Source organism: Panthera onca, chromosome X (assembly GCF_046562875.1).
Source record: "Panthera onca isolate mPanOnc1 chromosome X, mPanOnc1 haplotype 2, whole genome shotgun sequence".
In the NCBI taxonomy this organism is placed as follows: Eukaryota; Metazoa; Chordata; class Mammalia; order Carnivora; family Felidae; genus Panthera; species Panthera onca.
In genome coordinates, this window is record NC_138357.1 from 947,139 (window position 1) to 972,766 (window position 25,628).

The 25,628-nt window shown below is 47.7% G+C and overlaps 4 protein-coding genes across 5 annotated transcripts in view; 2 read left to right on the plus strand and 2 right to left on the minus strand.

The window, feature by feature from the left end:
* Positions 1-16,751, plus strand: part of F8 (coagulation factor VIII) — a 121,595-nt gene extending 104,844 nt beyond the window's left edge. For both annotated transcript variants that reach the window (XM_081794390.1, XM_081794389.1), the window contains 4 exons: positions 7,104-7,248; positions 7,659-7,807; positions 8,662-8,838; positions 14,709-16,751. In XM_081794390.1, the coding sequence (XP_081650516.1) occupies positions 7,104-7,248; positions 7,659-7,807; positions 8,662-8,838; positions 14,709-14,864 (627 nt within the window). In that variant the 3' untranslated portion in view covers positions 14,865-16,751. The remainder of the gene's footprint in view (positions 1-7,103; positions 7,249-7,658; positions 7,808-8,661; positions 8,839-14,708) is intronic.
* F8A1 (coagulation factor VIII associated 1) lies at positions 119-2,002 on the minus strand. The gene has a single exon (XM_081794392.1). The coding sequence runs from the start codon at positions 2,000-2,002 to the stop codon at positions 869-871; it is 1,134 nt and encodes a 377-aa protein (XP_081650518.1). The 3' UTR covers positions 119-868.
* LOC145714705 (histone H2A-Bbd type 2/3-like) lies at positions 2,545-3,776 on the minus strand. The gene is made up of 2 exons (XM_081794399.1): positions 3,661-3,776; positions 2,545-3,246 (listed from the first exon to the last, which is right to left on the minus strand). Exon 2 carries the CDS (start codon positions 3,020-3,022, stop codon positions 2,681-2,683), a length of 342 nt encoding a protein of 113 aa, XP_081650525.1. The 5' UTR covers positions 3,023-3,246; positions 3,661-3,776; the 3' UTR covers positions 2,545-2,680.
* Positions 16,752-22,214: 5,463 nt separating the features above from the next.
* On the plus strand, positions 22,215-25,183 carry SMIM9 (small integral membrane protein 9). Its single transcript, XM_081792657.1, has 4 exons — positions 22,215-22,537; positions 22,618-22,916; positions 24,296-24,425; positions 24,893-25,183. Exons 2-4 carry the CDS (start codon positions 22,712-22,714, stop codon positions 24,966-24,968), a joined length of 411 nt encoding a protein of 136 aa, XP_081648783.1. The 5' UTR covers positions 22,215-22,537; positions 22,618-22,711; the 3' UTR covers positions 24,969-25,183.
* The last annotated feature ends 445 nt before the right edge of the window (positions 25,184-25,628 follow it).

Below are 25,628 nucleotides of genomic sequence, written 5' to 3' on the forward strand. Positions count from 1 at the left end.
CATTTCAAATGAATGAATGCATCGTGGACCTGAAGGAGAACTGTTTTTCTACTTCCTGCTTCTTGATGGGCAGAGAAGCTATTCCCATGTTACAGATGAAGTAAAGCTAAACCACAGGTTAGGGGCATCAGGATGGCTTTATTGTGGATTTAGGGCTGGAGCAACAACAATGTACTAATCAAACGATTCCCACAAATATGCATGGGGCAGATGAAACTACTTGGGTGATCCCACAGATAGACGTCAATATACGCTAAGAAATGAGATCACGATAAAAAAAAAAAATCCTATAGCTTAAGTATTTAGGCAGAACTGTGAAAAATGAAATCCTCTGCCACAAAGATGTAGGGGGAGTTGGGTGGAAGAAGTAAGGGATAAACGGGGTTCTTTTTATTTCTATTGAGACAGAGAGCATGGGTGCAGCAGGGGAGGGGCAGAGAGGGAGACAGAGAATCCCAAGCAGGCTCCCAGCTGTCAGCGCAGGGCCCCAAGGTGGTGGGGGGAGGTCTCGGACTCACTAACAGCGAGATCATGACCTGAGCTGAAACCAGACTCCGGACTGAGCCACCCCAGGCGCCGCAGGAGGGTTCTCATTCTTACGGTGCAGCCTCGGGGAAGACAGCCCTGTCTTCCACTCTGATTCTATCACGTTGTCCTGGTTGTTTTTCCCTCCCTCCGTTATGGAAGTCAGTCTTTGGGACACAGGTACCTCCCAGTGAACTATATTGCTACAGTGGCCAGAGGAGTAAGAGAAACCAAGGTAGAACTCTGCCGGCATCCACGACTTGTATTTCCCCCCGAAACGCCAAGGGAGACAGACGCACGACGTTTGGTAGCAAGCAACGAGTGCCTTCGTTCACGTGAGTCCTCAGATGCCCTGTCCCGAGGGGGAGACGGTTTCTTGCAGAACCAGGTGAAGGAGGTGGTTCTGCTCGGCACTCAACAGCGGCCACATCTCCACTTGCAGCGACTTGACGGCTTCCGTGTCCTTTTCGTGGGTGGCCATGACCAAGGACTGCAGCAGCAGGAACAGCTCGTCAGGAAGCTGGCCGCCGCTCTCCTGCCCGTGGCCGTCGAAAGCCTCCCAGGAGTACTTCTCCAGAGTGTGGGCGTGCTCCGGCAGGAGCTTGGCGGGCGGCGGTTGCAGCAGCAGCAGCAGCAGCACGCGGGACACCTCGCAGCGGACCAGCACGTCGGAGAAGGCGCCCAGCGTGGCGGGAGAGGGCGCGGGCGCAGGGCCGCCGTTCGCAGGGAGCAGCGCGGCGGGCAGGGCCGGGGCCGCGCCGGGCCCGACCTGTGGCCCCGGAGGCGGCGGCGGCGGCGGCGGCGGCGGCGGGGGCGGCGGCGGCACCGGGTGGCTGCCGTGCTCCCGCGCCAGGCGCTGCATGCGCGTGAAGACCGCCAGGGCGCCGTTGTAGTCGCGCGCCAGCAGCTGGCAGGAGGCGGCGTCGCCAAGCGCCTGCAGCGCGGCCAGGGGCAGCTGCGGGAGCTGCAGGTGGGCGGCGCGCTGGAAGTGGCCGGCGGCGGCGGCCGGCTGGCCCAGGTCGCGCAGGGCGGCGGCCAGCTCCAGGCAGAGGGCGGCGGCGGCGGCCGGCTGGCCCAGCTCGAGGTGCAGGCGCACGGCGGCGCCCAGGGCGTTGGCGGCGGCCTGCAGCGGCTCCCCGTAGGCCGCCGGGCAGGCGAGTCGCTGGCGCGCGTCGCGCTCCTGCCGCAGGAAGAGGCGGGCGGCCTCGGTGAGCGCCAGCGCCTCCCCAGGCCCGTGGAAGAGCGCCTGCTGGCAGCGCGCCACCGCCAGCTGGCACCAGGCCGCGTAGGGCAGGCACTCCTGGGCGCGCAGCTCCCGGCCCAGCTGCCCGAACTGCTCGCCCGCCTCCGCCACGTTGGGCTTCCGCAGGAACCGCTTCTTCAGCTTGCTCGACACCTGGCGGTACCGCGCCAAGAAGTCCCCGGCCTCGGGGCCCGGGCCCGCAGCGCCGCCCAGGCCGGGCGCGGACGCCGCCATGTTCGCCGCCCACACGCGGACGCGGACGCGGACGCGGACGCGGACGGTCGGACGTGCGGGCGCCCGGCGGCGACGTGCCTTGCGTCCGCGCTCGGGCAGCCAGGCGCCCCGTTGCCCCGGTGATACGCAAGCGACGGGGCCCGGAGGAGAGGCCTCGCCCCGCGCGGGTCGTGTGTGCAAATCGTGGACCCTGGGGCGGGGCCTGGCCAGGTGCCCGCTGTGGCTGGGTGACAGCCTGTTTACCCGCGTTGCCGAAGGCGTCTCCCAGAATCTGTAACCGAACCGGCCCGAAACCCAGCTCGCCGTCCCGCGTGACCCCAATTCCAACCTGGCAGGGTTCTCGCTCGCCAGGTGCCCCCCGCCCCGGTGACTCGTCACCCCTCCCGTCAAAGCCTCCACCCGAGCCAGCCTCTCCCGCCCAGGGCCACCGCCTGCATGATCCCCGAGACAAGCTGCTCTGCTGGGTCTTCCCCGACCACGACCCCCGCCCCACCCCCCCACCCCCGACGAGGGACGTCCCGCGACCACGCCCCACACACCAGCGACAGAAGCACTCACGCGGGTTTCTCCAAACACTTTATTGGCTTTCAGGGACTGCCTGAGGCACCAGGCCGGCCGGGGCCCACCCCGGCCATGAGTAGGCCTGGCGCCTGCCGGACCCCACGTCGCGTGGGACAGCTAGTACCGGCCCGGGACCGCCTGGGAGATGATGGTGGACTGGAAGAAGGCGCTGAGCAGCGGGTGGTTGTGGACCACCATGTCCACGACATCCGGGGTGATGAGCCTCCTGCCTCTGTTGCGGGCCTCGATGCCGGCCAGCTCCAGGACCTTGGCCGTCAGCGACTGGATGACGGCCGCTAGGAAGATCGGGGCGGACGCGCCCAGGCGCTGCGAGTAGCGGCCCTCCCGCAGGAGGCGCTCCACGTGGCTCACGGAGAACGTCAACTCGGCTCGGGCAGTGCGGGAGCGGACCCGGCTCTGGCCACCGGACGACCCTCGACGGCTCCTCCTCACAGGCATGCTGGGCCTCGGCTGCGCTCTCTCGGACGGGCCTCGGTCTGGCGTGCGCTGCGGGAAGCGGTCGGGTGCGGCTGGATGCGGTCGGGTGCGGCTGGATGCGGTCGGGTGTGGCTGGATGCGGTCGGATAGGGCTGGATGTGGTGCGATGTGGCGGGAAGCGGTGTAAAAAGCCAGTTGGCCCGAAGGTTCCGACCCGCAGGGTTCCAGAGCCGCTACTCTATATCCTAGAGATCACAGACCGACCCCATCATTGGTCGGGTGCGCGTTTTGGGACACGTACATCCGGTGAAGTCACTGCTTTCCCATGGGCCCCCGCTGCAGAGAAACAGTGCTGGGCGGGAGCCTGCTCCCTGGAACCCCTGTTTGAAGGAACGCTGGCTTTTGGCTGGGCGGGCGCATTGTGCACACACAACACGCGTGTAGGAGCCAGCGGCCCCGAGTATACACTAGAGGGGTCGGGCGACCACCACGGCCGTCTAGTTCCAAACCGTGGCACCACCCCTCAAAGAAACCCCTGTACGTGTCAGGCAGCCAGTCCTCACCGCACCCCCCTGCCCCCCACCCCCGTCCTCGGGAGCCCGCAGGCAACCGCCGGTCGGCTTGCTGCCCATAGGGGTTCGCCTGTCCCGGACACTTACTTCTTTCTGCACGCGGGATCGCTGGGCGAACAGGCGGCTTTCTGTGCCCGGTTGCTTTCCCGTAGCGCAGCGTTGTCACTAGGGTCCGTTCGTCCGTGTGGGAGCGTGAGTCGGCACTTCAAGCCTTTTCACGGCCGAGTAATATTCCACCGCAGGGACACACCGTGTGTGGCGGCCTATCCCAGTTCACGGGTTGACGGGCAGCTCCGCCATTCCCACCTTGCGGCAGATGTGAACAGCGCTGCGCCGAGCATTTCCTGCACAGGGTTCTGTTTGAGCGCCTGTTTCTGATTCCCGAGGGTAGGAAATCGCACTGGGGCTGCGATTGAGGGGTCGGGTGCTAATTCTGCCGGTCACTTACTGAGGAGCCGCCCAGCGGATCCCCACAGCAGCTCTGCATTCCCAGCAGCAGTGTGTGAGTCCCAGTCCTTGCGCACCCTCGCCCGAACCCGTCTTTTTGCCTTTGTTTTGCTTTCTTGTGCCTAGAAGAGCCATCCTACTGGCTGCGAAGTGGTGCCTCATGGCGGTTGTGATTCGCATCGCCCTGTTGGCGCATGATGTTGAGCGTCTTTGCATGTGCCTCTTGGCCATTTGCACATCCACTTTGGAGGAACGTCTGCTCAAGTCCTTTCCCATTTTTTAACTGGGCTGTTCGTTCGTGCTTTCGTTGCTGACTTGTAGGTGTTCTTTATGCATTCTGGAAAATACACCCTTATCCCACGTGTGATTTGCAAATGCTTCTCCCATCCTGTGCGTTTTGTCCTTTCACCTTCTAGACAGAGTCCTTTCATGCACAAAAGTTTTTGGTTTGGATGGTGTACAACTTATCCTCTCTCCACCACGCCCCTTCTTTTGTGGCCGCGCTTTTGCTGCCATATGTAAGGAACTGTTGTGTAGTTAAAGCCAGGGGGATTTATATCTATGTTTTATTCCAAGGGTTTCATAGTTTCATCGCTTACGTTTGGGTTTGTGATCCGTTTTGGAATTCTTTTCATACGTGGTGTGAAACTGGAGCCCACGTTCATTCTTTTTTCTGTCAACATTCAGTTTTCCCAGCACCGTTTGTTGAAGAGATTGCTCATTCCTCCATTGAATGGTCTGGGCCCCCTTGTTGAATATCAACTATTCGTAAATCTATGGGTTTATTTCTCACTGTAAATTCAAAAACATCGACCTACATGTCTACCCCTATGCCAGTACCACAGTTTACGATTGCTGTAGCTTTGAAGTAAGTTTTGAAAGTGGCACGTGTGGATCGCACAGCTTTGTTCTTCTTTTCCGGATTGTTTTGGCTGTCTCTGTCCCTTGCATTTCCATAGAAATTTAGGATTGGCTGTTACATGTCTGCAAAAGATCATTGAGATTTTGATAGGGATTATATTGAATCTATATTATGGCCATCTTAACAATTTTAAATGTTCAGTTCACTAAAATTGGATGCCTTTCCACTGACTTAGGTCCTCCTTAATTTCTTTCAGCAATGATTTGGAATGTTCAGTGCATGGGTCATGCACGTCCTTGGTTAAATGTATTCCTATGTATTTAATTCCATTTGATGCTGTTTGAAATAGAATCGTTGTCAATTTCATTTTATATTTTTCATTGATACTATGCAGACATACAGCTGATTTTTGTGCGTTGATCTCAGACCCAGCTACTTTATTGAATTCACTTATTAACTCTGTTAGTGTTTTGTGTGTTCTTTTGGATTTTTTTTATATGTAAGATTATGTCATCTGAGAATAGAGATAGTTTTATTTCTTCCTTTCCAATTTAGATGCCTTTTATTTCTTCTTCTTGCATCACTGCTCTGGCTATGAATTCTGTTACGATCTTGAATAGAAGCAGTGAAAGCAAGCATTCTGGTCTTGTTCCTGATGTTAGGTGGAAAGCTTTCAGTCTTCCACCATTGAGTCTGATATTAGTTATGGGTATTTCATAAATACCCTTTATTATGTTTGGTCATTTCCCTTCTATTCCTAGTTTGCTGAGTGTTTTTTGTCAGAAAATGTTGGAGGGGCGCCTGGGTGGCTCAGTTGGTTAAGTGCCTGACTTCGGCTCAGGTCACGATCTCACGGTTCATGAGTTCGAGCCCCACGTTGGGCTCTGTGCTGACAGCCTGGAGCCTGCTTCAGATTCTGTGTCTCCATCTCTCTCTGCCCCTCCCTCGCTCATGTGCACGCACTCTCTCTCTCTCTCTCTTTCTCTCTCTCTCTCAAAAATAAATAAAAATTAAAAAAAGAAATGTAATATTTATAATGTGCTGCTGGATTCAGTTTGCTAAAATTATTTGAGGATTTCTGCATATAAATTGTTAATGTATACCGGTGTGTGATTTTTTTCTTGTGGTGTATATGTCTGGCTTTGGTATCAAGGTAATGCGTAACTTGTAGTATGAGTTAGGATGTTTTAAAAGAGCTTGGAAAAGATTGGCATTAATCCTTCTTTAAACATTTAGTAGAATTCACCAGTAAAGCCACGTAGCACAGTTCCTGGCACATAATAAATGGAATCTAGGATTTGTGTAGTCATTAGCCATTTGTTGATTTAATACCTTGTGTCCCTAAGGTTTACAATCAAGACACAAGGATTGAGTAAAAAATGCAGATACATTTATCAAAAATAATTCTATGATTCTGGGGACAATGTTATAAATTTATTAATATTTTATTTTTATCCCACAGGAAGGAAAAATTGTCACAAGGCAAAATAATTTTCTTACATGCCCCATAATAGTATAACTATGATGTGTGATTATATAACAGACTTACATTGATTCCTGTTTTAGTGTATTGAAGCAGAAACAAATCCCAGGTGTTTTGCAAGAGATAATTTTCAACTCTCTTTACACTGTGTGCCATGGTTTAAATCTAGGCATTTTGAATAGGCATTCCTATCATATTTCTCAAACTGTGTTCCTTTTACTTTAAATATGCCCGGTACTGTCTTCTGGAAGCTACTCATGTCAAGGTCCTAAACACCACATGTTGGATGTTAATATGTATCTCATGAATTCAGACACAAGAAATAATTAATTAAGGCCTCACAGCTCACGCACACACACACACACACGCACACGCACACACACACACACGCAGCACACATTCCTGGAAGATTCTTCTGAGGCCCACGTGGCCAAGTCCTGACTCCCAGCACTCTCTCACTGCTGCCTCTGCCCTCAACTTTAATGAGCCTTTCATAGGACCCCGAAAATAGAAGACTACTTCACCTGCCCAGAGTTAATGTCCCTTGTTCCATTCTTCCTCCTGGTGTTTTCTGCTTTCATGAATTCCATTTTAACATGTGTCTAGCCAGAATAGCTTTGAGCGTTGGATGCTGTTGAGAAATGCACAAAGCAAAATTAGAAGGAAGATGTGATTGGGAGGAATTGCTTTTTACTCTGACTCCACTTTCCATGTACCTACGCTACTCCCTCCCTACAGGTGTTCTTTGGCAATGTGGATTCATCTGGGATAAAACACAATATTTTTAACCCTCCAATTATTGCTCGGTACATCCGTTTGCACCCAACGCATTACAGCATCCGCAGCACTCTCCGCATGGAGTTGATGGGCTGTGATTTAAACAGTGAGTGCCAAGTTATCCTGTATCCCTCCCTCTCCCAACCATGGGTAGGATGACTAACTGTCATAGTGTTCTCGAGAGCAGGGGCGTTTCCCAGATCAGAAACTATCAACGCTAAACCAGCCGAGTCCTGAGCAAACCCAGGGCTTGGGCATGCTAAGGGAGGGGGGGAAGCGACTCCCCAGGGGCAGCCACCCCCCAAGGTGTGCTTAACAAGGCAAATCAAAGTCAAACAGAACTGAGAAGAGCTGACCAGAAAACTAGGGGCATGTTAACAGCAACAGAAGCTGTGCAAAAGTTTATGCCCGGGAAATGACATCATGGTGACAATAGCCCTAGAGGATCACTGGGCGCAGGTAGAACCGAGGCTGCATCTTCTCCTTGTGATTACGTTCCCCTGTAATTTCTTCGAGGCTGCAGCATGCCACTGGGAATGGAGAGTAAAGCAATATCAGACGCACAGGTCACCGCCTCGTCCTACTTAAACAGCATGTTTGGCACTTGGTCCCCTTCACAAGCCCGGCTGCACCTCCAGGGGAGGACGAATGCCTGGAGGCCTCAGGTAAGAGGCGGGTCTGCCAGGTAACCAAAGCGCAGGAGGGGGTACTGGTGGGGACAGAGTAGGGAAAGTCCTTGACTGTTGCTTTAAGGCATTTCTGTCACCTGGTTGTTCCCAAAAGGGAAGGAAAGTCAAGGATGGTTGCCTCTGGGGAAAACTCCCCCAGTTACTTCGCAGATGTGCCGTGTGATTTCACACAGCGTTCATTGGGGGAAATGATCCCTAATCGAACCTCCTAGAAGCAGAATCTCTATGAGCATTACTGGGCTGGTGTCTGTGAAAGAACCGTAGTAAGCTGAAGTACAGTTTTATGGAGAAGTGTCAACAATTGGCCTTCTCTGCAGAACCACTGAATTTGGGATCTTCAGTCACTGACTAGTTTTAGGGGGATGAATGCAATTAATGGTCTCTGCTCCTCCCAGGGGCTTACTTGAAACAAAACAGGTTGTATAGCACATTGCCAAACTGGTAATACTCTAGTCCATCTATATATGGCTCACGTATTCATTTAGCAAACATTTACCGGGCACCTATCAAGTGGGAGACCCTGAGGATACAAAGCGGAATCACGAAAACTTTCGGCCCTCAAGTTGCTTCGAGCCTAATAAGGGAGACTGATGGAGAGACCATTTAAATGCAGAGTCCTGTTTCCGATTCTGTGTCTCCCTCTCTCTCTGCCCCTCCCCCGTTCATGCTCTGTCTCTCTCTGTCCCAAAAATAAATTAAAAAAAAAAAACGTTGAAAAAATAAATGCAGAGCGATATCTGCTATGACATGGTGAAGAGGGAGGGGAGGGCTGTGGGGATTTCTGGGAACAAATGGTACCCAAAACGATACTACTCTCCTACCTTCCTCAGGCAAATAATCCAAAAGAGTGGCTGCAAGTGGACTTCCAGAAGACAATGAAAGTCACAGGAATAGCCACCCAGGGGGTGAAATCACTCCTTACCAGCATGTATGTGAAGGAGTTCCTCGTTTCCAGTAGTCAAGATGGCCATAACTGGGCTCTGTTTCTTCACAATGGCAAAGTCAAGGTATGCTGGTCTCCTGGGAAAGGCACAAAACTCTTCCTAGAGCTTGACATTTATAAAGATAACAAGGTGGATACATGATCAGACTTTCAAGATAGACTTTACTGAGTATCTGTGGTAATAGGACACGATGGAAGACATTTCGGGAGGACACAGTGACTCCAAGGAAGGATGTACAATCCCAGGAAAGGGCAGAGTAGAGCCAAAAGTTGATTACCCTCCTGGATGTTGATGTCATTCAGGAGGATGGCAGGAATCAGAGGGGTGAAGAAGAATGCGAGTTATTTGCAAATGTTTAATGATGTCTGTATCCTCACCCATAACATAAACGTCAGTTCCCAAGCCTCATTGACCTTTAACGTACATGACCCAGACAATCTTCCTTCTTTTTGAAGTTTATTTATTTCTTTAAGTTTATTTATATTTTGGGATTGAGAGAGAGAGAGAGAGCAAGGGAATGAACAGGAAGGTGCAGAGAGGGCGAGAGAGAATCCCAAGCAGGCTCCGCACTGTCAGCACAGAGCCTGATGCGGGGCTCGATCTCACAAACCCTGAGATCATACCCTGAGCCAGAATCAAGAGTCAGACGTTTAACTGACTGAGCCACCCAGGTGCCCCCAATCTTCCTTCTTGATGTGGGTTTGCTGCATAAGTCAACAAATTTTGCTAATTAGAGAACATGACAAAAGTCTTGCTATCCCATGACTAATGAGAGAATGACTAGTTCATCTGTATCGTCTCTTTTCTTTTTCATCAAGACTTAATCGTCGTGCGGCCCTTACCAGTCTCTCTCATATAGCCTTTTGCCGCTTGCTCTTTTGCTCTCTAAGCTCCATCCATACTAAGAAACTCTCAGGTCTCTTAAAACAGCATGTTCTTTCTCATACTAGGACTTTATACATACTGTCTATTCTACCTAGAACACTTTTCCTAAGCACTTCCCATTGCCCTTTTTACTTGGCTCGGTCTTTAAGTCTCAGACAAACATCATCTCCTCCTCCAGGGAGAACTCCCTGATCCCCCAGTGCTGGATTAGACTTCTGCTGCTGGCAGTTTAGTAGACCAGAGTATAGATAATACATATTTCAGGACATTTTAAAAGGGTATATCTCTGATAGCTGCTACCATATGGATGAACCTTGAACGCATTAGGTTAAATGAAACAGACTAGACAGAAGGAAAATGTATGATTCCATGTATATGAGTGTATTAGTCAGTCAGGGTTCTGCAGAGAAACAGAGCCAGTAGAATGTGCGTGTGTATAAGGAGATTATGGTAAAGAATTGGCTTACGGTTGTGAAGGCTGACAAGTCCCAAGATCTGCAGGGTGAGCAGTGAGCTGGGGACCCAGGAGAGCTGACGGTGTAAATCCCAGGCTGGAGGCCAACAGGCTCAAGACTTAGGAAGGACTGATATTTCAGTTTGAGGCCCAAAGCTGGAAAAGCGAATGTCCCAGTTCAAAGGCAGTCAGGCAGGAAGAATTCTCTCTTATTCTGAAGAAGGTCAGCCTTTTTGTTCTATTCAGGCTTGTAACTGATTGGAAGGCAATCTGCTTTACCCATTCTATCATTTGAATGTTAATCTCATCCCAAAACATCCTCACAGACACTCCCAGAATAGTGTTGGACCAACAATCCGGGCACCTCATGAACCAGTCAAGTTGGCACATAAAATTAACAATTATAATGAGGTACCTAGAATAGCAAGTTCATAGAGAGGAGAATGGCACATTACAGGTTAGTGGGTACAGAGTTTCAGTTCTGCAAGATAAAGAATTCTGGATATGGGCGGTGGTGCTACTTGGACAATATTGTGAATGCATCTAACGCTGCTGAATTGTACACTTAAAAACGGTCAAAATGGTAAATGGTGTGTTATGTACATATCGCCACGATAAAAAGGCTGTATCGTGTATAGTCCATACTTCGTACCGCATTGTTACACTCAGAGAAGTTAGGGGACTCTCCAGCCCCCTCGCCAACAGGAGCAAAACAAAACAAAACAAAAAACCCATGAGCTTTTACTTGACAATAATGAGCTTAAATCAGAACAGAGAGGTAAAATACGAGAAAATATACAATGGAGGACCTTTCCTACAGGAAAATGCTTATATGAGTGTTATTAGGAGACTAAGCTTTGAGCGTAATGCAAGGAGAACCAGATGCATTCAGGCACATCCTGACACCTGGGAGAACCTTTCTCGAGCCCACTCTAGAAGACAGCACTCCCAGTTTAGGTCCCCAAGATCCCCACAAATCGCAGTGATAAGATCATAAACATTAGCAAACATGCAAGAGAACAAACCAACTTGACAACACGTGAGCAGAGGGGAGCCGGACCATAGAGCATGTGACTCTTGATCTCAGGGTCATGAGTTCAAGCCCTGCTTGGGTGTGGAGCCTACTTTAAAAATAAATGACAAACTACCCCAAATTACTAGGCAGTTCTGGGGAAACAACACTACTTTTAGAAATGAAAAACAGAATTATCGAAGTTTGAAAATCAAAGAAAGACTTAGTAGGACATTAGACACAGCCAGAGAGACTTTATTCAATTGAAAGATACAGCTGAAGAAATTACCCAGGATGGCGCACAGAAGGCAAAGCATGCGGAAAGGAAATTAAGAGACAGAGGGTACCCATCAAAAGCCTAACATACATATGATCAGGATCCCAGGACGAAAGGGAAAATATAGTGGACAAATAGCAAAATGGTAACTTTAAAAGGAAAACTGCCAGTTATTTTACCTGCAAAACGGCTTTATTTGGGAACAGCAGAAAGCTGTTGTTCTGCAGAACAAAAGCAAAGCACACCGAGTCCTGCAGGAAAGGGAGGAGCTGGGAGCGGCTGCCAGAAACAAACAGTCCATTGGAATAAACTGGAAGTGGAAAGTGCAGTGGTTTCTCATTGGCTGAGCTGTGACTTCGGGGCTGGGCTGCAGTGGGGATGGGGCCGAAGAGGGGTGGACCTTCCTTCCTCTTGCTCTGGTAGGAAAGTAGTAAAGAAAGCGGCATCCTCGTGAGAGGCCCGCTGTCTTCCTGTCGGATCTGGAATTGAGGACACGTGGTAGGCTGTGAGCCTCCCCTGCTGCCCTTGCCCCTGACTCCATTCTAAAAGAGGCTTCCTTTTATAATTTTCACAAAACAAACAAGGACAACCACTTTTGCCACTTCTGTTCAACGTTTTACTGGAAGGTATAGCCAGAGGAATTAGGCAACAAAAAGAAATAAAAGGCATCTAAACTGGAAAGGAAGAACTAAATCTCTCTTCACCAATGATCTGAATATATATATGTTTTTTTTTAACTGCATAAAACCACCCATAACTCACCTGCAGAGTAGCTAGAAAACAAAGAATTCTGTTTCTATTCACAAGTAAGTAGACAATAAACATGCAAAGCTATAGTTGAGCTAGCATCAGGGCTCACGCCGGAGAGTCTAGGGGAGACTGTGCAAGAACCAGAAAAGGTCAGTGGTAGAAAACAAAGAAAATCACTTCTTTTTTTTTTAAGTTTATTTATTTTGAGAGAGAGAGAGAGCACACAAGTGGGGAGGGGTAGAGAAGGAAAGACAGAATCCCAAGCAGGCTCTGCGCCATCAGCACAGAACCCGATGTGGGGCTTGAACTCATGAACCGTGAGATCATGACCTGAACTGAAGTCAGACGCTTAACCAACTGAGCCACCCAGGAGCCCCGACGATATACTATTTAATATTGATAAGGAACTTTAATGAATGCAGAAACCATTGGCTGAAAGCTTGATGGGAAATAGAGTATCTACATGGTTTCAAAGTATCATCCCACAGATTGTTTGTTAGGAAAGGGAAACGATCACCTTGGTAACAGAGAGATCTGGTGGACATCACCTTGACCAAGTGATCAAACTTGGTCAAACATCGTCAATTTATGGGACAAATTAGCATTATGTGTCCCCTGATGGATGTAGTGGAAAGGACACATCATGCACTCAGTTTTCTCACTAAAAGTGTTTAACCAACATGTCCTAATGAGAAAACAGTCACATAATTTAGAATGTGGAACAATCCACAATACAATGGTCTTACGCTTTTCAAAATGTCAGTGTCAGGACACTTGGGTAGCTCAGTTGATGAAGCGTCCAACTGTTGATTTCGGCTCAGGTCTCCATCTCACAGTTGTGGGATCGAGCCCCTCACTGGGCTCTGCATTAAAGGTGTGGAGCCTGCTTGGAATTCTCTCTCTCTCTCTCTCTCTCTCTCTCTCTCGCTCTCTGTCTCAAAAATAAATAAACTTATTTTTAAAATGTCGATGTTGGGGCGCCTGGGTGGCTCAGTCGGTTAAGCATCTGACTTCAGCTCAGGTCATGATCTCACAGTCTGTGAGTTCAAGCCCCACATCGGGCTCTGGGCTGATGGCTCGGAGCCTGGAGCCTGCTTCCGATTCTGTGTCTCCCTCTCTCTCTGCCCCTCCCCCGTTCATGCTCTGTCTCTCTCTGTCTCAAAAATAAATAAACGTTAAAAAAAAATTTTAAGTGTCGATGTTATGAAGGACAAAAAAGATCAGAGACTAGGAGTCTGTTCTCGATTAAAGGAGATTTGAAGAGATAGAATAAATAAATGCAAAGTGTGATTTTTATTAGATTCTGGGTTGGAAAAATTGTATAAAGGATATCATATGATAACTGGACATTTTAAAATATTAGGCTATATTATATCAGTATTACATTCGGTGGAGAGGATAATATTATTCTGTGGTTGTAAACAACCTTAGTTTTAAGTTTGACATGCTGAAATATTTGGGAGTAAAATGCCATGATGTTTACGACTTCCTTTCAAGTAGTTCAGAAAATTGTGTGTGGTGGTGGTGGTGGTGGTGTGTGTGTGTGTGTGTGTGTGTGTAGAGAAATAGATACAGTAAAATCTCATGATGTTAACAACCGGTGAATCTAGGTGGAGGACTTAAGTGTCCATCACATTATTCTTTCAATTTCTTGGGGTTGCTACCATTTCACAATAAAAACTTGAGGGGAGATAACAAGGAGTAAGTGTAACGGAAGAGGTACAAGCCTCCAAATAGAACATAAACATCTGTTGAAGAATCCCAGAAGAGGGACTGTAATGTTTCTGAAAAGTCTCATCAAACACACCAGCTCTAACAGATGTTTGTAGGATATCTGCCACGTGTGTACGTTATGCTGCATATCCTGTGTGTGGAAGATACACGAGTGAGCAGGGTCTCTGACTCTCGTGGGGCTGGCTGGCGTTTGGTGGTGAAAACCGAGGAAAACGGTGGGTAAGCCCGTAGCCAGACACACGGGGACACTGAGGGCTCTGGACGAAGTCAACCAGCTGAGACTCGGGGCTCCGGCAGTGGCTACCTGTATCGGGCGTTTCCTGTGCCCTCACCTGGCAGCAGCCTGACTCCCGCCCCCACGGGGTTCAACACGCAGACGCTGTGTGTCACCTCAGACAGAACTTTCCATTTCACTGAGGTTTTGGCGAGTGGGTGAGAACATTCCAGATATAAGGCATAGCCGGAGCAAAGGCCTCCACGGCAGGCATGCCAGGTGCTCTTAATTCTAGAAGTCCGACCCACTTTCCCAGGCCCAGATGCGTGGGATGCAGTCATCCATTCGCCTCCCGGGGTTCAATCCGGGACTGCCAGAAGAAGGGCTACTCAATCAAGCGCAAAGAGCCGCATGGAGCGTGCGTGTGGTGCTGGGCATTGCCAGAGGTGCGGGCCACTCTGGGGATGAGGGAAGGATTCCGACTGACACGGTAGGAGGCCAGTGGACTCGATGGCGCAGGCGAGAAGAAGAGAAGAAGCGGAAGGGGGGTTAGCAGGTAGTGTTTTTCCCATCAGACAACTGACAAATGCCATCTCTCTTCTTTCAGGTTTTTCAGGGAAATCAAGACTCCTTCACACCCGTGGTGAACTCTCTAGACCCCCCACTACTGACTCGCTACCTTAGAATTCACCCCCAGAGCTGGGCACACCAGATCGCCCTGAGGCTGGAGGTTCTGGGCTGTGAGGCCCAGCAGGTGTACTGAGGGTACACCTCCAGGCCCTGCCTCCAGGCCCACACCCTCTCCAAATTGCCTTCTGCCTCCCAGCCTGGCCTCCGGGTCATTCCCTGCCCTGCCCTGCCTGTGGGCCGAGACTTTTCTATGTGTTTAAACCACACAGCCCTAGGGGACACCGCCCCGAAGCCTCCCAAATTAATTGTCGTGCATCCCGCATTTCCTGGGAGGACGGCATTCAATTTAACTCTCCTCCATTTGCTGCAACTGCTCCCAGATTGCTTTTTCCTTCCGATGCCAGGAGGAAATGAGGAAACTCATCTGGAAAGCGCTCTCCTCCTGCCAGGTCAGATCTCTCACAAACCCTCCTCTTCCTCCTTTGTCAAAGAACAGTGTGTTTAAAGTTTGCAGAATATAGTCATGACGTAAGCATTTCGGATTGGGCTTCATACATTTAAAATAAAACTCTCACTTGTTTATGATCCTGGTCAAGCATGGAGCAAATCCGTGTCACCACAGCCTTGAAGCCAAAAGGCAAGCCATTCTGACAACCCGCAAAATGTAGATTATGTAAGAACTACTACATGAATGTCTGATATACTTATAGATGGAATTCTCCTAGTTGGTCATCTTGGGGCATTGCTAAGTGGCACACTCTTACCTCGAAAACTAGTGTTTTTAACCTGGGACTCACAGGTGGGATTCAGGAACCCCCAGATTCCATGACATCATAGACAACATTATGTATGAATGCATACGTGCGGTTTTCTGACAAGATCGTCCAAAGATGTGATCAGAAGTTTAAAGGGGCGAATGGCTTTCAAGAGTTCAATTTCATCTCAGAAGGATGTACAAATAAAGCTATTTGGTCTTAATTCTAATCAACAACAAGAAAAAGATAATACGTTAGGATCACAGAGGTATCGGGAACTTTGAAGTACAATGACAATGTTCCCTTGAAATTTGTGGTGACCAAGAAAGGTAATAATCATAACAGGTTTCTAAAGGGCATATTTTAATAATCCCACAAAGAAACAAAGAAAATACGTGCCCATCTGGGATAACAGATACAACGTTATATTCTAATCATACACTCATTGGACTCCCTCCCTCAGCTCATTTCCTGCGGAAGCACAACAAAAATGTAACAGAAAATTCTATACCATGACGGAAAACTAGAATCCCACTTACATAGTTGAAAGTTCGAGGAGCCGGATGACACCGAGCTGGGGAAAGCAGGGACAAAACGCTCGATCACCCCACCGCACCACAGGAAGCCCCACCTTGGCCTATGCCTCATAGATAAGGCCACGAAGGGCTCCTTACTACGCCTTCCTTCCACCTGCTTACGCCCTTCCCTGCGACCACGCAAACATTTCCCACACGGCAGAGGGCGCTAGAGGCGAGGATAAGCCACAGAGCAGTCGGAGGAAGCCTCCCAAGTTGGCAATCCAGAGCATTTAAAAACAGGAGTATTAGAGAAAAATGTGTTACAATCTCAGAAAAAGCAAGAAAACTGATGCTTTTTGTCTAAGCTAGAGCATTGTCTAAGAGTCCTGCTTGACCCCGACCTGACCTTTTGGGGAATGTAGCATAGCTGTCCCAGCATAATCACAAACTGCAACAGCCAAAGGCACGAGTGGTTCTAATTCTGTAAGACTGTAGGGTTAGAGGTCAATCTACAGAAATCAATAAATTGTTTTTCTTTATAGCCTGGTAGAAAAGTTAACCCTAAAGGTGATATGGCTTTATTTGCTGTAAAAGGTTAACCACTCTCATGTCTAACTTAATGACCTTGTTTTGACAGTCTTTTCCTATTGACCAAATGCGTCTCTGTTCCACAACTGCTCCTGGAGCCCTCTGGTCTTCCTGTTTCCTCAATAACCACTTAAATAAAACCGTGACACATACAAACAAGCGCCTCTGAGAGTTGTGTTCTTACACTGCAAATAAAAATGTGAACAAGATATTAAAAAACAGACGGAGGCACCGAAGAACAGGAAGGACACTTTAGAAAACCTAATTAGTGAGTCAGAAAACCAGATTAAGTTGAACTCAGAGTAGAAAGTGATATCGTTTATGAGAGGTAAACTAAAATTTTAAAAATGAGAAATGGAGCCTTGATCCAGAAGAAGACTTTATAGAGAGACAAAAGAGAAATGGGAGTTGCTATTCAATGGCTATAGAGTTTCAGTCATACAAGACAAGTAAGTTCTAGAGCTCCCCTGGACGATATCGTGCCTACGGGTAGCAATACTGGACTGTGCACTTCAAAATTTAACAGGGGAGGGGCACCTGGGTGGCTCAGTCAGTTAAGCATCCGACTCTCAATTTCAGCTCAGGTCATGATCTCACGGTTTGTGGCATCGAGCCCCACGCTGGGCTCTGTGCTGACAGGGCAGAGCCTGCTTGGGATTCTCTCACTCTCTGCCCCTCCGCTACTAGCCCTCTCTATCTTTCTCTCTCAAAAATAAATAAATAGGCATTAAAACAATTTAACAGGGTAAGCTACGGTTAAGTGTTCTTACCACAATAAAAATGGAAAGTTCCTGAAGGAAAGATCAGATTGGATGTGGTCAAATAAAAGAATACGAACAAATTTCTTTGGGATGAAATCATCATCAACATCATCATCAAACAAATGCAAATCTTCAGATCAGTCTCTTAGTGCCAAGCAGAAAGAAAGAACAAACCATAGCCTGGGGCCGATGTTATATCGTAGGGGCAATGAGGTCGATCAGCAAAACAGACACCCTCGGGAGCACCAGAAAATCCACACTATTTGATAATGCTGTTTGAGTGATTTGAAAAATCACAGAGATCATAGCAAGTTAATTATCAGAATATCGGGACGCCAATTCACTCCTAGGACAAATGTAGCTTGTAACTTTAAGTGAACAAATACAACTTTCTGTCACAAACATTTTGTCAAACATAATCTCAAGGTTATAAGTCGACAATCTTTGGAAGATGCATATTACAGCAAGTCTATCTTTGGGGCACTTGGGTGGCTCAGTCAGCTAAGCATCTGCCTTCCGCTCAGGTCATGATCTCAAGGTTTGTTCGTGAGTTCAATGCCTGCATCGGGCTCTCTGCTTTCAGCCCAGAGCCTGCTTCGGATCTTCTGTCCCTCTCTCTCTCTGCCGCTCCCCTACTCGTGTGTGTGTGTGTGTGTGTGTGTGTGTGTGTGTGTGCGCACATGCACACGCTCTCTCAAAAATAAAAAATAAAGGGGCGCCTGGGTGGCTCAGTCGGTTAAGCGTCCGACTTCGGCTCAGGTCATGATCTCACGTTCCGTGAGTTCGAGCCCCGCGTCGGGCTCTGTGCTGACAGCTCAGAGCCTGGAGCCTGCTTCCGATTCTGTGTCTCCTTCTCTCTCTGACCCTCCCCCGTTCATGCTCTGTCTCTCTCTGTCTCAAAAATAAATAAACATTTAAAAAATTTTAAAAAAATAAATAAAAAATAAAAACTTTAAAAAAATGTAAAAAACAACTCCATCTTTTAACGTTAGAGAAACGTTTAGTAAACAGGCTATATAGAAAACCAGCTTTATGATGACAAGATACAGATTTAGACTTAACTTTATTGTTTATAAACTGACTTGAACTATTTCTAACCTTCTTCCGTGACTGTCTAATCAAAGGCTGATGATTGACATAGCACTCCTAGAAACTTGTGGGTGTGATTTCCATCCAGAGTGTGAACGAAGACTGGGACTATTAAAAAATTTTATTAAGAGACATCTTAAAAGACCTAAGTAATTGGGATTAGAAGACTCAGTGTTATAAAGACATCAATTCTTCACAGAGGCATCTATAGATTCAACACAATCTCAATCTAAATTCCAACATTTTCTCATTGTGGAATCAAGCATGTGGAAATATAAAAGTCCAAGAGTGGCCAAAATATTCGTGGTACCAAATAGCAACATTTATTTTGTCTTTTAAGATTTTTAAATTCAGGGGTGCCTGGGTGGCTCAGTCGGTTGAGTGTCCGACTTCAGCTCAGGTCATGATCTCACAGTCTGTGAGTTCGAGCTCCGCGTCGGGCTCTGTGCTGACAGCTCGGAGCCTGGAGCCCGCTTCAGATTCTGTGTCTCCCTCTCTCTCTGCCCCTCTCCTGCTCATGCTCTGTCTCTCTCTCTCTCTCTGTCAAAAATAAATAAATGTTAAAAAAAAAATTTTTTTAAATAAAGAATTGCATGCTCCAGCCAGTGAGCAAGCCAGGCGCCACAACGACAATTATCTTAACGCCACAGTAATTAAGACAATTTGATGTCAGCCCAAGGACAGATCAATAGAGTGGTGGAACATATTAGAATCCCGAAGTAGAGACACATTATAGATGGGCATTGACTTATGACAAAATAGCTCAGCAGAGCAGTGGTACTGGATCAGTCAGAAATCTATATGAAAAACTGAAATTTGGGGTCTCTGGCTGGCTCAGTCAGGAGAGCATGTGACTCTCGATCTCAAGGTCATGAGTTCAAGCCCCACGTTGGGTATAGCGATTACTAAAAATAAATAAATAAATAATAAACTTAAAAACAAGTGAAAGCTATTTTTTTTTTGAAAAATGAAATTTGACCCCTTCCTCACACTATACTCAAAAAAATCAGTTTCAGATTAACTAAAGCTCTGTGAACAGCAAACAAAATTTCTAGCAGGGTCATGTTTCTGGAACAGCACCCCAAAGCCACTGACCAGGAAAGAAAGTTTGATAAATTTGAATACACTTAGATTCAGATCTTCTGTTCATTCACAGAGTGGGAGAAAATATTTGTACAATTGACAAATGGATGTGTAGCAGGTGGAACTCTCTTATGCTCTTTGTGATATACTTTTTCTGGAAAGCAATCTGTCATTACCCAGGTTGAGCATGGAGATACCCTACGATAATTCTCTTGGGTAATGACCCAGGAGTAGATAGAATTGCCTTGTGAACCAAGAGATAGGGGAGCACTATCCCAACTGGAAAAACCACCCTTATTGTGTATATTTCCCAGTCTCTTGTTTTAATTGCTGTATCCTATCCTGTTATACAGTATATACCACAATCTATCCATTGCTTTTCTGGTAGAACTCTGACTAGTACCTCATTTATGCTGGTTCATCTATGGAGGTGAGCATCTTTTCTTAAAAATTAACTTGTAAGAGGGGCGCCTAGGTGGCTCAGTCAGTTGAGCGTCTGACTTCGGCTCAGGTCATGATCTCGCGGTTTGTGACTTAAAGCCCCACATCGGGCTCTGTGCTGACAGCTCACAGCCTGGAGCCTGCTTCCGATTCTTTGTCTCCCTCTCTCTCTGTCCCTCCCCCCGCTTGTACTCTGCCTCTCTCTCAAAAAAAAAATTAACTTGTAAGAGTTCTTTGTATATTAAGGATCTTAACCTATTATCTACCATATACTTTATGAAATGTATTACCTAATTTGTCATTAATCCTTTACCTCTCTTTTTAATATTTTGCTCAATGAAAGCTTTACACTTTTATGCAATAAATTTATCATCAGTATTTCCAATTCTAGTTTGGGGGGGTGGTTTTTTGGTTTTGTTTTTTTATTTGAGAGAGAGCACATGCGAGCAGGGGGAGAGGGGCAGAGGGGGAGAGAGACATTTTTTTCAACTTATTTATTTATTTTGAAAGAGAGCATGCACACAAGTAGGGGAGGGGCAGAGAGTGAGGGGGAGAGAGACAGAATCACAAGCAGGCTCTGCTCACGGTGCCCATTGCAGGGCTCAAATCCATAAAACATGAGATCAAACACGCAACCGACTGAGCCACCAGGCAGCCCGAGAGAGAGTGAATCTTAAGCAGGCTCCACACTCGGCATGGAGCCTGACATAGGGGTCGATCCTATGACCATGGGATCACCACCTGAGCTGAAATCAAGAGTTGGATACTTGGGGCACCTGGATGGCTCAGTCGGTTAAGCATCCGGCTTCGGCTCAGGTCATGAGCGCGTGGTTTGTGAGTTCGAGCTCCGTGTGGGACTCTGCCGACAGCTCAGAGCCTGGAGCCCGCTTCGGATTCTGTGTCTCCCTCTCTCTCTTCCCCTCCCCCACTCACACTCTGGCTCTCCCTCTCTCTCAAAAATAAACACTAAAAAAAAAGAGTCAGATACTCAACCGACTGAGCCACCCAGGCGCCCCATGGCTTTGGGTTTCATGACATGCTTAGAGTAGTTTTTTTCCACACCAAGATTATACAAACACCCACCCATATTTTATTCTAATATGAATATGGTTTTACTTTTGTTTAGTCCTTGATCTATCCAGAAATTGTTTATTTTTGTGTAGGGCTTTCCCTTCAGTGCATCCAAATGAATAGGCAATCATCATGTTAAACCATCTTTTATCATTTATTAAGGTCTCATGTATATATATATATATATATATATATATATATACACACACATACATACTATTGTAAGGTTTAGTAGATACCATGTGGCAGGCAAAATATCTTAGAATTCTTCAAGACTAAAAGGAAACAGCTATGTAAGGATGGGTGTTAGTATCAACACAGATGTTTGTACATAGAAAAAGACGCCTCTATGTTTAGCTGTCAAATAGAGAGAGACTAGGGGAGGGTCCAATGCACAGATGATATCATAAAGGATAGTAGAATTCCATTCGGAACTTCAGAGAGAGACCTTAGGAGAAAACTCTGACCAGCTTCTTCTGCACTCTGAACACTGAACCTAATTTACTGACTTCTTGGCACTAAGTCAATTTTCAGGCAAGTGTCTTCCCACCTGACGTGGGTCTCTCTCTCTCTCTTCTTTTTAATGTTTATTTATTTTTTGAGAGACATAGAGCGACAGAGCACAGACGAGGGAGGGGCAGAGAGAGAGGGAGACACAGAATCCAAAGCAGGCTCCAAGCTCCGAGTTGTCGGCACAGAGCCCGACATGGGGCTCGAACTCACAAGCCGTAAGATCTCGACCTGAGCCGAAATTGGACGCTTAACCGACCGAACCACCCAGGTGCCCCAAACGTGGGTCTCTCTACGCCTTATCAAACAACAGATGAATGTATTAGTTATAAACGACTTAAGTAATAGAAAGCCCAAATTAGAATGGCTCAAATAGAGATTATTTTTCTCATACGAAGCAGCCTAGAGGTGAACAGATACAGGTGCAGGTTTAAGTGACTCAAAATTTCCAAGGGGAAAATGGTGACACCATCTCTTTTCTCGAGACAGCAAAAAGTCTTCCCAGAAGCCACCTGACCCACTTCTGTTATGCTTCATTGTCCAGAACCGTGTCACCTAACCATTGCTAGCTGCAAGGATGGCTGGGGAAGGCAAGATTCAGCTCTCCTAGCTTCTCCAGTAAGGAGAAGTGAGGAAGCAGAGGGGAGGCGTGGATGGAAGCAAGGAGACAGAGATGACCGTGGGTGGGAGTGGAGGTGGTGAGAGTGGCAGGAGTAGGGAAAGACTTGGCAGGTAAAGCTGACCAGGCTCTTCTGATAGTGGGCGCGGGGAAGTGTAAAAGAAGAGTCAAAGACGACCCACACGTTTGGGCCCGAACGGCTGAGACCATTTGCACTCACGGAGCTGGGAAGCTTGAAGGGAGATCTAGACCAGGAGGGAGCGCCACGTACCTGACCTGACGGAGCAAAGTTTCGTTTTGCGTTGTTTTGTTTTTCTTGGAGGGAGGACGCATCGTGCCGTGGACACTGACCATGTTCAGGATTCGACAGTGTGAGTTGGCATTCTTATGTTCGTGACAGATGAGAAGCTTTTTGTAACACAAACTAAACCACCATTTTCTAACCTTTCAGACGACTCTTTCTGCCTTGGAAAGAGCCAAGGAAAAAGGCGTCTCCTGCTGGCCAAATGAGCTAGGAGTACAGCCGAGGGGCCCTCAGGAGAGTCATGGAACCCCAGAAGCTGGTGAATGTAGGATTTCTGCTGTGTTCCGTGAACTGCCTCTTGTTAGAGACTGTAGCTTCCCCCGCATCACCTTTATCTGCCTCTGAAACACAAGACGCAGCAGGATGGAAACCACGGTCAAGGGGTGTGCTTGCCGTGAGGATGAATCTTCCCATCACCTCCGGAAGACGTAAGATTCATGTCTCAGGTTAGGAAAAGCTGATCTTGTATTGAAAAATAATGTGCACAGGAAAGCAAACTATTGTGGTTTGGTTCAGTTTAGATCAATAAGCACTAACCCACCTATTGTTCCCCAAACCCTTTGCTGAATTGATGAGGTTTGGGGGGTGACAGTGGGGTTCGTGGGGTCCTGAACCGACGGCCAAGAAAGAATTCTTGAAGACGTCTTTGGTGCAAAACGGTGATTTTATTGAAGCACGGGGACAGAACCCATGACAGGAAGAGCTGCCCCGGGACCATGAGGAGAGACTAGTTATATACTATGGGGTTGGGTGAGGTAAAGTCCAGGGGAAGTCTCCAGTGAGAGTTTCACACACTAAAGAAGACTCCCAGGATAGTGGAGGCCTAGCTATTGCCAAGGGAAGGTTGTTTTTCCCTCCAGCAAAGCATCAGCATTAACACAGTAAGGAGTTCTGGAGAAAAGTTTTACCGGCCTGCCCCAAGTATTTGCCAACAGGCTGCAGGTTACAAGGAAACTTGGTTCTATCTGCCATTTCCTTCTGCCTTTGTTTCCCCCATCACTATGGAGGGGTGATGGAGACTTAGGGCCTGCAGGACTATGATCTCTACCAGTTAACCGTTTGTTTTTCCCTTTCCTTCGTTCTTGGGCAGCCAGGAGCGCCAGAGGAATATCACACACATCCCACCTGGTTGTGGGGGGTGCTGTTCGTGGCCCGTCAGCTTGCCTTATGTTCCCTCATCAGAACGACACGGATTAGGAGTTCACAGTTGGGCAGCCAAAGCCAGAGATGCCAACCTTCTGTGAAATATGTCAGAGGCTACTTGAGGACAAAGGGATCATTCAAGTCGCTTGGCGGGGAGGGGCTAGGGAAGACTTGCTTCCAAAGGCCAGCTTCAGACATGAGCACATATACTGCTCAGATCTTTTCACGAAGTGCCCTCATGTACAAGGAGGAGAAGATGATGTTCCTCTGAGGGTCCTTTTTAATTTTTTTTTAAATTTTTACTCATTTTTGAGAGAGAGAGAGTGGGGGGAGAGCAGAAAGAGAGGGACACACAGAATCTGAACCAGGCTCCAGGTTCCGAGCTGGCAGCAAAGAGCCTGATGTGGGGCTCGAACTCACGAACCAGTTTGATCATGACCTGAGCCAAAGTGGAATGCTTCGCCAACTGAGCCACCCAGGCGCCCCATGGGATACCTTTTTTTTAATGTATATTCCTTGGATGTCTGAGAGGCACCACAGTAAAATCATTAAGTATATGGGCTCTGGGCAACCATAAGAGCGTGATATCTGGGACAGCTATGTGAACTTGAACCAGGGTTCAAATCCCAGTGTTATCCCTTACTTGATCTCTCATCAGTGAATGTCTATGCTTTTTCTGCAGAAAACCACAGGTCCTGGCTGAGCAACTTCAGGAATTACTTGCAGGATCACATCAAGAACTCCATACCTTCAGCAGCCATTTTTGCTTTTCTGATCACCACAACCATGATGGGGATCCTCTGTTGCCTCACGTAAGCTGCTCTGGGATGAAGAGAGGGAAGGGGAGCTTGAGGGAGAGGCAGGAACAATCAAGTTCCCCACCAGCCTGTACAACTATAATTAAGGGAAAGGGTTTTTTTAATTTTCTTTTTAATGTTTATTTATTTTCGAGAGAGAGACAGAGCACGAGTGGGGGGAGGAGCAGAGAGAGAAGGAGACACAGAATCTGAAGCAGGCTCCAGGCTCTGAGCTGTCAGCACAGGCTCAAATTCACCAGCCGTGAGATCATGACCTAAGCTGAAGTCGGACACCCAGCCGACTGAGCCACCCCAGGCGCCCCTAATTAAGGGAAAGTTTTAAGGAAGGTAATTCTTGTTTCATCCAACCCACTCCATCCATTACCAATGACTTATAGGTGACATTGAATAACCAGTGTTTATAGCTGATCTTTTTTTTTTTCTAACTTCATTAACTCCAAATGTCTTTCCCTTTGGTTTAGGAATTATACATGGAAAATATCTAATTACCTATGTGTTCAATTGCCTGAAACTCTGCCACAAAATTTATCTATGTAAATCATATGAAGTCAGAGAGATTCATGAAATAGTTAACAAAATAAACATAGCTAGGAAAACCTAAATGTTATTAGTTGTCTGGTGGGTGAATGCTATGGTGGGAGACAGAGTCCAAGGCGGGGAACCTATGAAAACATGAGATGGGATTAAAAAGGCTTTGCCTGCTAAAGGACTGTTCAAAGTGCATAAGCTAATAAAGTGACTGAGGGCAGAGACCGGGTTAAGGGTGTGGCGTCCCCGCCTAAAGCTCCTGATAATCTGAAAAGATCACACGATCAAGAACCCTATCTAGGAAACAACAACCTTGGATATGGCTACGGACACAGAACTGGAGCCAAACAGAAGTCAGCTAGGTTTTCGAGAGGCGCTTGTTGCCAAAGAAACCATGAGCCAGGACTAAATGAGCTGTCTGTTGTTTGAGCCTTAGAATTGTATTTGGGCTTCTGACCTTGCATGAGAAGGACACAGGCTTGGGAGTTTCCCAGGGTGGCTCCCGGGCACTTGCTTCAGATGCAGCCACAATGACTTGTAGGGAGAGCCTCCCAGCAGGTGGGCAGTGGGTCCTGGAGCTTCTCCTGGAAAGCAGACCTGGCCTCATGGGTGTCTGCCCGGCAGGGTTCCGGCACTACTGCTGAGCCAGGACTCCTGTGTGGCGCCCAT

Excerpts from the sequence above, each read along its gene's own strand:
- F8A1 (XM_081794392.1), bottom strand. The coding sequence starts at position 2,002 with ATGGCGGCGTCCGCGCCCGGCCTGGGCGGCGCTGCGGGCCCGGGCCCC.
- LOC145714705 (XM_081794399.1), bottom strand. The coding sequence starts at position 3,022 with ATGCCTGTGAGGAGGAGCCGTCGAGGGTCGTCCGGTGGCCAGAGCCGG.
- SMIM9 (XM_081792657.1), top strand. The coding sequence starts at position 22,712 with ATGGAACCCCAGAAGCTGGTGAATGTAGGATTTCTGCTGTGTTCCGTG. Across the intron at positions 22,917-24,295 it reads ACGTAAGATTCATGTCTCAG|AAAACCACAGGTCCTGGCTG; the intron begins GTTAGGAAAAGC and ends CTTTTTCTGCAG. Across the intron at positions 24,426-24,892 it reads GGGATCCTCTGTTGCCTCAC|GAATTATACATGGAAAATAT; the intron begins GTAAGCTGCTCT and ends CCTTTGGTTTAG.